Raw genomic sequence first — 12471 nt, forward strand, 5'->3', positions numbered from 1 at the left:
TGTTAGGTTCATACGTTTCTGTAAATTGTCCTTTACATCTGTGTGTGCAAGGTTGTTTCTACTGTGTGTCTCTGTGTTGCCCATGATGGACTGGCGACCTGTCCAGGGTGTACCCAGCCCCTTGCCCAATGAATCGCGGGGATAGGCACCAGCCTCCTTGTGACCTGCAAGGATAAGCTGGTATAGACAATGGATGGATGAATACTGTTCACCTTTAAATTCTCCCATGGATGCCGGTAGTTGGCATATTGGCCTTCACTGTGGTTAACTGGAATCCCAAATCTTAGAAATCTTTATACCCATTTCTAGTCTAATAAATGTCAATGACTTTGCTTATCTTCAGTTCTTGAATATTTTAGATCAGCAAATGGTGTGTTACCTGTTAAGATATTTTACTCTACTTCACATTGTCAGTCATGTTCTATTTCAGTGATTTCTTGAGTCTTCAGCTTGGGTAGTAATAAGGCCTGGGTGTGGCAAGAGAAAAACTGTTAATTCACATTAGGTCAGTTTCACAAATGGGTAGCAATAACATTTACACAGGTTGGTTTGGATAGCTTTTGTCCTTAAATAAATGTGACCATAATTTTTAAACCACCTTTTTTATTTACTCAAGTTATCTTTGTCTGGTATTCAAATTAGCTGGATGATCTGAAAAATTGAGTTGTAACCATAAAGCAAAAGCTAAAGAAATCTTTAACTGGAGGTTCCTTTTTCATAGGATGGTTTTTTTAAAGAGCAAAATCGATACCACTACCAATGTGCATTTGTTCTCTATTAATGCAAATATCCTACAAACCAACCCGGCTGAACACACACCAACAAACAGACAGACCATATGCATGCTCACAACCTTCAGGTTGCTCTTCAGAATGAACCCTCCCTTGATTTTCATATTTTTATTCAATGCCTTCCCCTTTTCTCATTGTTTCATTCACTCCATTCATAGGCTAAACGAGAGCGAGAGCTGCATCAAAGAGAGTAATTTTTTATTTATTCTAATGAAATGGGACGGAAATACAAAAGAACAAGACACAGGCAGACACATAAAGAAATGCAATGTGGAGGTGGGGAGTGAATGATGAGGAAGAGGAGAGTGGGTCCTTTGATGTTAGGAAAAAAACAAATTCTGATGTACTAACCATTTTTTTCACCCATTCAACTGTCTATTTATCTATCCACCTTTACAGAACGAGACTCCCTACAGCAGCATTATGCACAGGACACCAAGATGGGATTTGTCATTAATGCTATTTACTCTATGGCATTCGGCCTGGATAACATGCAACGTTCACTCTGCCCAGGCTATCAGGTAGGTTGAAAACAAAGAAACACATGAGGGACCAGGACAGCAGTGCACAAAAAGCTGACTGGGTAGATAATTGTGTTTTGTTGTCTAAGGTCTTTCTCAAATTCCAGTTTGGCTGTGTGACTACTTTTAGTTCTTGCACAGAGAGCAGTGCCTGGCTTGTCTTTCTACCATGTGCTGATGCGTAAAGTGTTCTCATCAGTCACAATTTGAACAGACTATGCAAACAAATTCTGGTGACTGCTTCTTTGATTCAGGAGACTTTGTTCTCATGTGGCCCATTTTTGACTTTTTGTCATACTGCATGTATTGAGGGTCAAAACATATCCAATGTACACAAGGAGGAAGTACTTTTCAGACTTTAAATAATGTCTCTAAAGAATAAACTGCTACCAGAGTAAGTGAATGAGTTTGGATTTGATTCACTGTACTAGTATTATCAGTGTTCTTACCTACACTGATAAAAAATACCAAATTGCTTAAAATTTCTTCATCTTCCACAAGGTTTGGTTCATTTTTCCCTTCTTGGAGGAAGGTTAGACATGATAATTGGCCTCTAAGATAGCCCCTGTTTTCTTTTCCCTGTGATTTGGGTAATTAGAGGTCTACGTTGAGTTTCCTGTTCTTCCTTTAACAAATTTCTGTCTACAGAGATTTCTTTTTCTGTCCGTGGGCAGAAATTTGTGAATGGATCTTCAGATTAGATGATCAATTCCACTCTGTCTCTTTCTGCTCTGCACCCCACTACTATAATGTTGTCTTTAAAGCAGTTGAAAATGTCCTTAATTGTCTCTATTTGACTATCAAAGCTGTTGCCATGCTGGTTCTTATATTGCTATGCACTTTAGCGTGTCTAAAAGCGTAATTAAGTGCATTTTTTGAAAGATTAAGTCCTATCACATCTATGATGTATTTGCCTCACTTCTGATGTGCCCCTGTTTTGTATAGTATGTGTGTATTGGGATGAAGAGCGTAAAATGTCCATTTGGCTACTGCATCAGGACGGAGTAAAGTACCTTTGCCTTGGTGTCACAATCTCATTGTTTTTTGTCTTTACTTAACAATTGCTTGGCCATACAGGCATGAAAGTTCAAACCTCCACACACCCCCAAGTTGTCAAAAATTTTTATCTGAATTAATCTTAAGACAGGGCCAATTTCTCAGCTATTTTAGCCGCTTCAAGCTTTTGGTATGCCAAAGTGAGCGAATCTTCATCAGGACAGACAGAGCCTCTGCACTGTGTGATACAAGTTTGAAAAACAGTATTATCAGGTAACTACATTAAAGTAGCATTTGCAAAAATACTCTTATCCATCTGCAATTTATACAGCATCTGCAGGTTGCAGTGCTCATGCTCAAGATTCCATGGCGGTGTGCTTATAAAATTAAGTATGTTAGGGTATTAGATGTATAGAAAGGCAATACTGGAGTGTTAATTTCACTAGCTGTTGATTTCGTTCAGCAAACCTAAGTAAGTCAAAGAGAATCTGGCTGAACGTCACAGATAAAATGTTTGTTTTCCTCAACACAGGCAACCAAAGGTTCAGTGCGGTTAAACTGTTGAACTAGAAGCAGAATTGTTGATATTTCTTGTCAACTTTAAATAAGTTCTTTTTTATAAGTTTTATTTTATTTTATAGACCAAAAGGTCCAGATCCATCATGTTTTATTTCACGTTTTCAATTCAATTCAGTTGTGTTTATTTTATGAAGAACATTATGGAGATGTTTATGTTGAACAGACTGTTTATTGAATGTTCAGTGCAACATCTGTCTGTATGTTGTCCCTTGAAAGTGTATGGAAAATGCCCACAAGCCGCATTTTTGTAAAAATCATCAAAAAAAACTATAATAAATGAAAGTATTTTTCTTGTCTTATTATTAAATAAATCTGAATTTATTTTCTATCCCATTATTACTATAAGTCTAATAAGTACGGCCTATGGGTTTATTTTGACATGGTAAAATCTGTTTAAATGTCTTTGTTTTGTTTTGCTGCCTGTCTTGGCTAGGACACACTTGCAAAAGAGATCTTTAATCTGAATGAGTCCTTTGCTGGTTAAGTAAGCATTTAAATAAATAACAAAATATATATATCTGGTAAAAACTCTCTATTAGTTGACCCAGTTTAATACAGCATTTCTTCCCTTTTTGTAGGCATTTTGAATACATATTCAGCCAGCCTTTTAAGTTTTATTAAGTACAATTCAATTATTAGAATATTTTTGTATCTACATGCAATCTGATTTTGTTCCTTTAATGTAGGTAATTACATAATCCATGAATATAAGGGTATTTTGTGCAATCTTTTATATTAAATGTGCATAACTAACACAGTCTGTGTATAATAATTTTTCAGGGCCTTTGTGATGCTATGCGACCTATAGATGGTGCTACTCTGCTGGACTTCCTGATGAAAACCAACTTCACTGGTGTGTCAGGAGAGGGAATTTTGTTTGATGAAAATGGAGACTCACCTGGCAGGTAGACAAAATTACTGGCTGATCATACCCGGCATAGATCTGCTTGTTTGGCCTGCTTGTTTGATCTCTCAGAAGGAAATCGGTGTCATATGTTCACTGTACATGTGTATTTTCATGAATAGATATGAAATAATGAACTTCAAGAAGATGGGGAAGGACTACTATGACTACATCAATGTTGGTAGTTGGGACAACAGTGGCTTGAAGATAGATGATGATGAAATCTGGTCCAGCAAAGATGCCATCATTAAATCGGTCTGCAGTGAACCCTGTGACAAGGGGCAGATTAAGGTAAGATGGCAGATATACCTTAAATCTGTACAGTTTTTCTTTTTATGCAGGATTTGAATGGGATGAAATTTATAGTATATGAAGCGTTCATTTTACAGGCTTTGCAGTGGGTTGCCACCTCTAATAAGATTAAAAGGCAGGCATAAGTACTATTTAGTGTGTATCACAAAATTTTACATCTAAGGTTATAAAAATTATTTTAAAACTGTTTCATAGAATAAATAACAGTGCAAGAATGTTTCTTTATTTCGGTTATGCACTATATAAATAATTCTTGGCATACCTACAGTTTAAATTACTTTAGCCCGTAGCCTATGTTTACATCCACTAGTCATTCGTCATCATACATTTTCTGCTTGAATTGACACAACCTGAAATTTCACATAAATATACCGGGGTTGATCCCATATGATTTGCAATGTCAGCAAACACAAACAACGTTTCTGCCAACTGAATCCCTGCGTTAAACAGGGATCTGCACCTTATATAACTCATAACAAATGCTTATTTCTTCTTTTTCAGGTGATCCGTAAGGGTGAGGTGAGCTGCTGCTGGACGTGCACCCCATGCAAAGAAAACGAATTTGTGTTTGATGAATACACCTGCCGAGCCTGCGAGCTAGGCTCCTGGCCTAATGATGGCCTCACAGGTCAGTATCTGTATGTTTGTGGTTTTGCAGAAGCTCAAACTGCAATCTTGAAGATACTGAAAAATAAATGTAAAAAAACGGCCTTGTGCAATTGTGGGTGAATGCATGTAGGATTGCAGAAAAGATTAACCAATTTTAATTAGAATTAAGCTGAGATGAGAGTTCTCTCCTCTAGAGTGTTGTTGCAGCAATTATAAAGTCCTACACCAGCTACACTTTAGAGGCGACCCTTCTTTTTTTGACTCCCCCTCTGCCTCTATCATCTGCTTTATGTGTCACTGACAATGTCATCAGTGTTTTAATTATTCTGTATTAAGAGAGGCTTTCAATTTTTTATTCAAAAACACTACAGTCCCAGTGAATTTGGAAGCACTGGGATATTGTCTTGTTGTGCTCTCAGCTGCTCATTATAATGTTTGTCACTGAGCTCAATGATTAAAAGATGAATCAAGCCCTGCTGAAAATTCAAATGAAGTATTACTGACACAGAAAGAAACATCTTAAAACTCAAACCCTGAGCCAGTGTGACTGAAAGCTTAGAGTAGAAAAGAGAAATATGGGACTGGCCATATTATATTGTGTCTCGTTTCATCCACACCTGTGGGGATTACAGTCTTCATCACTTTAAGGTTTTCATCACTGTCAATACAGAGACTGTCAGATAGGTGGTCTCAAAATGTTTTGTAGAACACTTTTGTACACAGAGGAGCTCATGGTCAACAAAGTGTCCAGAACTTGGGGTTTCAAACAAGCTCAAAGCATCACCCCTTCAGTGCCATGTTTGAAAGATGGTGTGAGGTATTTTTGTTGTGTTTGATTTTTGGCAAACATGATGCTGTGAACAATGGTGAAACATCTCCACTTACAGCTATGTCTGGGTTTGACGTCTAAAGGTTTAAATGAAGAATTTGATATTTGATCTGTGCTTTATTCTCTAATGTTGCATCCAACATTTGGTTTTAAGCTGTTTTACTTCTCTATGTGCGCTACTCGATTACCTTTCATTGTATAGTTGCTGTTACACTGTTTCTTATCCTGCTATGTATGTTAGGGTATGTGAAATGTTCAAAACATCTCTTGCAGCTTGGCTTTTTTAGGGTGAAATTAAATTTGCTGCAGTGCTAGGTTTACAGGAAGGCAAGGATGGAGTGCTATTTACTTAGAGTAGCATATCCTTCTATACCATTAAAATACAAGGCAGATACTCATCCATCCATCCCTCCATCAGTTTTAGATTTTAAATCTTTTATTCAACAAAAAGTTTGTTTCTGATGGATATGAGACAATTATCCCTCAAACGTTAATAATACAATTTAAATGGAATATAAATTTTGAAAAAAACTGCTGAAAAGCTGGGGATTCTGTGCTTACACTTTTTTAGTCTGAAGAAGGGCAGCTAGCCTAAACCATTGCTTACAAAATAATAAAAGCTTTGCTCTCCTTTTCTGTCTGAAGAATGTTGCAGAAGTCTTGCTGTTCATTCAAAAGCAACTTTGCTTAGCTAAGTCATGCTATAAAGTTAGTTTTAGCAAGAGGTACTGGAGATCAACAAACTGACAAAATACTTGCTTTTACAGCTAATCCTTCTTACATCCTTTGGAAGCAGCAAATGTGTACTTTTTCAAATGGCTTGACAGTCATCGACTCTTTCTTTTTCCCATGATTGTAAATATGAGCAGTTAAATCAAATGGACACATGGTTTTCCAGTTTTAACACCATACATTTTGATCTTGCAAATTCAGACCAACGGAAAATAAATCTAAGGCTCAGAAATCAAAAGGTAGAGTGGAGAGACAAGGTAGAGCAAGGATGAACCGGCAGGGAGAGATGTCAGATAGATCTGAAACCAAAGAGGTGGAGAACATCTTTTGATACAACAGCAGAGCAAGAGAAAGAGGAAGGAGAGATATAACAACAGAAGGATGAAGTGAGGGTAAAGTGAAGTGAATGGAGGCTGTGACATAGAAACCAGTGCGAGAAAAGGAGCAGAGAAATGGAGGATTAGCTGTGGGATTTGAGCCTCTCCACTCATGGATAAAATGTTTAGTCTGTTTGATGGACTTGGTGTTATAATTTTAGATTGAATAAACCCTTGGAATGGTCCCTCTTCCCATAATGCACCAGTTTAGCTTATGGTCCAATATTGCAGTTCACAATTTCCTGCAGCTTCAGCCAACAGGAAAGCCCAACGGGTAAAACTGTGTCCTCGGATTTTTAGAGTTATGTGGGCTAGGCTAATTGGACTTAAACATCTAGCAAGTCTCTTAGTTTCCATCTACCTTTTATTTGTGGATTGTTCATGCTCCTTATCATTAGCCTTGAGAATATCATTGAGACTTTTGAGACTTAATCCAAAGTAATTTTAAGACGGGAAATAAACATAGATGTGTGAGTTTTTATGTGTGTGTGAGCTGTATTCTTGTATCTTAAAATAAAACTGAAAGAAATAACTATATACAAGTATGCAGACGCTCTTTCTTCTTTTTTTATGTGTTAGCATTTTCTTCACTAATTGATTTTTTTACCCTAATCATATACATAATAGACACAAACCTCGTTGACCATGTTATAATCTAAGAAATATATAGAAAATGGTGTTTGTTTCTATTAGGAAAAAGCAAGAAAAGCCTGAAAGTTAAAGAAAAAAGTTGGCGTTCACCTCTACTTCTGTTGCATATGTCCAAGAATTTTCCAGATAAGGTCCTTCAGCATTAAGATGGAATATAATTAGAGCTGTCTCTTTAATTAATGCAACTTTATCTCATCACCAATGGAAAAGACAGAGATAGAGAGGGAAAGAATTAAAGGACAAGGTGGGATGGAAGAGGATGTGGAGAGATAAGGGAGATATTAAGGGATATTTAAAGGGCAGAATAATTTATGGAGGAATAGAGACATAAATGGAGAAAGAGGAATTCATGATTAGACTTCAGAAATAAGTAGTAGATTAAGATTCTACTATTAAGATACATTCATTTGTTACAAAGGGCAGGTCTAATGGTTGTCCGTCCTTTAAACGCTTATTAAGTTCTGTTGTTTATCAGTCATTTTATACTAAATCGTACCTATAGGAACTTCATATTTATGACCCAGTTGTAATTGGACGGATATTTGTTGTTGTTTCTTGCTGTAGGTCAGCAGGTCAGACAGTTGTGACTAATTTCATCTTTTGGTAGTCACTGAAGGCTCTGCCTAATTTCAGGCAGACAGATATGTTTAAAAGTTCATGAGAGAAAAAAAGAAAGTTAGGGGAAGTGTTTTGCAAAGGCGTACTACCAGCACATCTAGAGACTGATATTTTGTTTGTTCCTGTGCCTCAATTATATTCAGATTGAATGGAGAGTATCCGTGACCACCCATTTTAAAGTCTCACCACAAGTTCTCAATCAGATTTAGGTTTAGACTGTTTCCTTCTGATACATGCAAATGATTTCATCTAAACCATTCTGCTGTAGCTCTGGCTCTACAATTATGGTGTTTGTTCTCCTGAAAGGTGCAGTTCCTCCAGAGTTGCCATGGACCTCTTAGCTGCTTCTCTGATTAAGGTTCTCCTAGACCACCCTACACCTGACCTGACTGCTGTTGTTTCTTTATCTTCATGATGCTGTTTGTTTAGTAACAAACTTCTGAATACTTCACAGAACAGCTGAACTTATACTGAGATTAAATTGCAAAAAGGTGGACTATATTTATTATTTAGGTAACCTCTTAAAGCAGTAGATTGCACTGGATTTTATTTAGTGGTATCGAATCAAAGGGAGTTATCGCAAATGCATGCCACACTTTTAAGATTTTTATTTGTGGAAAAGAAAAAAGAAAGCGACATATCCTTTTCTTCCACTTCACAATCCTTCATTACTTTGCGTCGCTCTAATTCATAAAAGCTTAATAAATACATTGAAATATAGGGCTAAAAAGTGAAAGAATGTGATAAGGTTAAAGGCATACAAATACTTTTGTACGACACTATAAACATGCAGCTCAATGTTGAAATAGTTGCACTTGAAAAAATTATAAATTATAAATTTTCTCATATCCAAACAACCATTTAAATTTTGTTGTTTCATTTTGACTCAAATACTCCATCTTCACATGTCTACACCCTTCTCCAGGTTGCGACCCAATCCCTGTGGAGTACCTGCGATGGGGCGATCCAGAACCCATAGCTGCTGTGGTATTTGCCTGCCTCGGTCTTATGGCCACCTTCTTTGTCACTGCGGTCTTCATCCAGTAAGATACTTGTAATCTCCATCAGTCAACCTTTATTAATAGAGCAGTTTACACACTTAAAGGTACTGTACAGGTCCATAGATTTAAAAGAAAACAAGCAAAGAAGAAAACATACAAATGACCAATAAGACACAAACACCTACAATAAAACAAATTGACAAACAAATAAAAATATCCAAAATAAAATAAAGGGTAAAACAAGCCAGAAGTTTCTTTTTCACTTGATTACTGTTGACCTTCATATATTTTAATTCTTGTTGGGTTTTGCTGTCTTCACCTATTGTATCTAATGTTTGACTGTGTGTCTTTTAAGTTTTCGGGACACCCCTGTGGTGAAATCCTCCAGTCGGGAGCTGTGTTACATTATACTAGCAGGGATTTGCCTCGGGTATCTGTGCACCTTTAGCCTCATTACAAAACCCCAGGTGATCCACTGCTACCTCCAACGACTGGGAATAGGTCTGTCACCTGCGATGAGTTACTCTGCACTTGTCACCAAGGTGAGAAAAAGGACGGAGCCACCACTTTTCCCACAGAAACTGAAGCTGCTGTGTAGAAATACAGAAAGCAGACGGTTTAAAAATAGCTCCAGTATGCTTAGTAACTGATGGATGTCCTAATGATGTTTGCTTTCCTACTGCAGACAAACCGTATCGCTCGGATCCTGGCAGGAAGCAAGAAGAAGATCTGTACAAAGAAACCTCGCTTCATGTCAGCCTGTGCCCAACTCATCATTGCCTTCCTTCTCATACTGCTGCAGTTGGGCATCATTGTGGCTCTTTTCCTCATGGAGCCACCAGATGTAAGCTTTCAGGTTGCAGATGTGTGACCTAAGAGCACGGTGACATGATTAAAGAAACAGACCCAAGGATCTAAAGATTTCTAATGAACTTTCATACGTTTCAACCCAGTTTTTAGTTCAGTTCGGTTTGAAAAAGCTGTCTTCTCACTATCTTCAGGTGATCCATGACTACCCCAGCATCCGCCAGGTGAACCTCATTTGCAATACCACTAACCTCGGAGTGGTAGCCCCCCTGGGATACAATGGCCTGCTCATCCTCAGCTGCACCTTTTATGCCTTTAAGGTACATGTTTGATGTTTTTGTCTGTACCTAAAATAATGTTTCTTGATTAACTAAATATCTATATTTCCTTTCTTACTCTCATTTTACAAAACTCATCTAAAAGATTACTTAAATAAAACCACAGCTAAAGCTGTCATTGTGCATGTTAAACATCCAAAGCTCACAAAAAGTTCTAAAATATAGGAAATGTCATATGAAATACATTTAAAAAGATTCATTGCAAAATAAAAGATATTGGTAACACATTTGTCTGGAAAATAAAGCAATTTTGTCACAATAAAAGTGACTATTATAATAAATCTGTTGATAATCAGTTTCTTATTCAAAATTTATAATTATTTTCCAACAATAAACATTTTTATTTATCCTCCAGCATAACAAAATTAAATAACATTAAGCCCTTATTATTTATGTATTTACAAATAAACAAGCCTGAGTGTCAGAGAATGATCAGGGAATATAAAAAACAGCTCTCTGTGTCATGGGTGCATATTCAAGCGAAGTATTTGTTTCAATTCAAGCTTTAGTTAAAATATAATAATGTAGACTGTAATGTTACAAAGACTTTTATTTATTGAGTTATGATTAGACACCAGGGGTCTGCAACCTTTACAATCCACAGAGGCATTTTAATCCCCAGTGCAGCTAATTGAAACTTGTTTAGAACTGCAAATGTTGCATGACCTTCTGAAAAAAGAAAACCTTTAATGTTTCATAAATATTTAATTCAGGAAATTTGTTGTATTTTTTTAAAGAAGCACCATTTTATTTATTTTTCAGGTTTTGAAGGAGAAATACAAAAAGGGTTTGCAAAAAGGAGGATGTATACATCATAACAATTTAAAAAAACCACAGTTTCCAAAGTAATGACATAAAAAAAATACTTGTACTCGTACTCATCGTCTTCTGCTTCATCCAGGACTAGGTCGCGGTGGCAGCAGATTTAGTAGAGACACCCAGACGTCCCTCCCCACCAACACCTCCTCCAGCTCCTCTGTGGGGAGCCCAAGGTATTCCCAGGCCAGCCGAGAGACATAGTCCCTCCAGCGTGTCCTGGGCCTCCTCCCGGTGGGACGTGCCTGGAACACCTCCCGAGGAAGGCGTTTAGGAGGCATCCGGTGTAAATGCCCGATCCACCTCAACTGGCTCCTCTCGATGTGGAGGAGCAGCGGCTCCACTCTGAGCCCCTCCCGCATGGCCGAGCTCCTCACCCTATCTCTAAGGGAGTCCCCGGCCACCCTATGGAGGAAGCTCATTTCAGCCGCTTATATCCGGGAACTCGTTCTTACGGTCATGACCCAAAGTTCATGGCCATAGGTGAGGGTAGGAACATAGACCGACCGGTAAATCGAGAGCTTCGCTTTTCAGCTCAACTCTCTCTTGACCACAATGGAATGGCACAGCGTCCCTATTACTGTGGCAGCCGCACCGATCCATCTGTCAATCTCCTGCTCCATTCTCCCCCGACTCGTGAACAAGACCCCAAGATACTTGAACTCCTCCACTTGAGGCAGGAGGAGCTTAAGGAGGAGCTGATCTTCATCCCAGCCGCTTCACGCTGCGAACCGCCCCAATGCAAGCTGTAGGTCTTGGCTAGAGGGAGCCAGCAGCACCACGTCATCTGCAAAAAGAATAGACGAAATTCACTGGTCCCCAAACCAGACCCCCTCCAGCCCTTGGCTGCCCCTAGAAATCCTGTCCATAAAAGTTATGAACAGGACCGGTGACAAAGGGCAGCCCTGCCGGAGTCCAACATGCACCGGGAACAGGTCTGACCTAGTGCCGGCAATGCGGACCAAACTCCTGCTCCACTTCTACAGAGACCAGATGGCCCCTAATAAAGGGCCCCCGACTCTGTACTCCTAGAATACCCCCCACAGGGCACCACGAGGGACATGGTCGAATGCCTTCTCCAGGTCCACAAAACACATGTGGACCGGTTTGTCAAACTCCCATGAACCCTCGAGTAGCCTGTAGAGGTTGTAGAGCTGGTCCAGTGTTCCACGGCCAGGACAAAAACCACACTGCTCTTCCTGAAGCTGAGGTCCTCTCCAATACCCTGGCGTAGGCCTTACCAGGGAGGCTGAGGAGTGTGATCCCCCTATAGTTCGAACACACACTCCGGTCACCCTTCTTATGAAGGGGCACTGTCCCTTACCACCACGCAATGTTGAAGAGGTGTGTCCACCATGGCAGCCCACAACATCCAGAGACTTGAGGTACTCAGGGCAGATCTCGTCCACCCACGAAACCCTGCCACCGCGGAGCTTTATAACCACCTCGGTGACTTCAGCCTGGGTGATGAAAGAGTCCAACCCCGAGCCCCCAGCCTCTGCTTCCACCAGGGAATGCATGATGGCAAGATCGAAAAGATCCTCGAAGTACTCCTTCGACCACCCGATAATGTCCCCATTCGAGGTCAGC

The 12471-nt window shown here is 39.1% G+C and overlaps 1 protein-coding gene across 1 annotated transcript in view; it reads left to right on the forward strand.

Moving 5' to 3' along the window:
- grm5b (glutamate receptor, metabotropic 5b) overlaps nucleotides 1–12471 on the forward strand; it is a 108645-nt gene that overhangs the window by 74187 nt on the left and 21987 nt on the right. The window contains exons 8-15 of the mRNA XM_047391714.1: nucleotides 1191–1312; nucleotides 3668–3792; nucleotides 3914–4082; nucleotides 4605–4731; nucleotides 8845–8962; nucleotides 9276–9462; nucleotides 9606–9764; nucleotides 9922–10047. Coding sequence (XP_047247670.1) covers nucleotides 1191–1312; nucleotides 3668–3792; nucleotides 3914–4082; nucleotides 4605–4731; nucleotides 8845–8962; nucleotides 9276–9462; nucleotides 9606–9764; nucleotides 9922–10047 — 1133 coding nt within the window. The remainder of the gene's footprint in view (nucleotides 1–1190; nucleotides 1313–3667; nucleotides 3793–3913; nucleotides 4083–4604; nucleotides 4732–8844; nucleotides 8963–9275; nucleotides 9463–9605; nucleotides 9765–9921; nucleotides 10048–12471) is intronic.

Source organism: Girardinichthys multiradiatus, chromosome 18, assembly GCF_021462225.1.
Source record: "Girardinichthys multiradiatus isolate DD_20200921_A chromosome 18, DD_fGirMul_XY1, whole genome shotgun sequence".
Lineage (NCBI taxonomy): Eukaryota > Metazoa > Chordata > Actinopteri > Cyprinodontiformes > Goodeidae > Girardinichthys > Girardinichthys multiradiatus.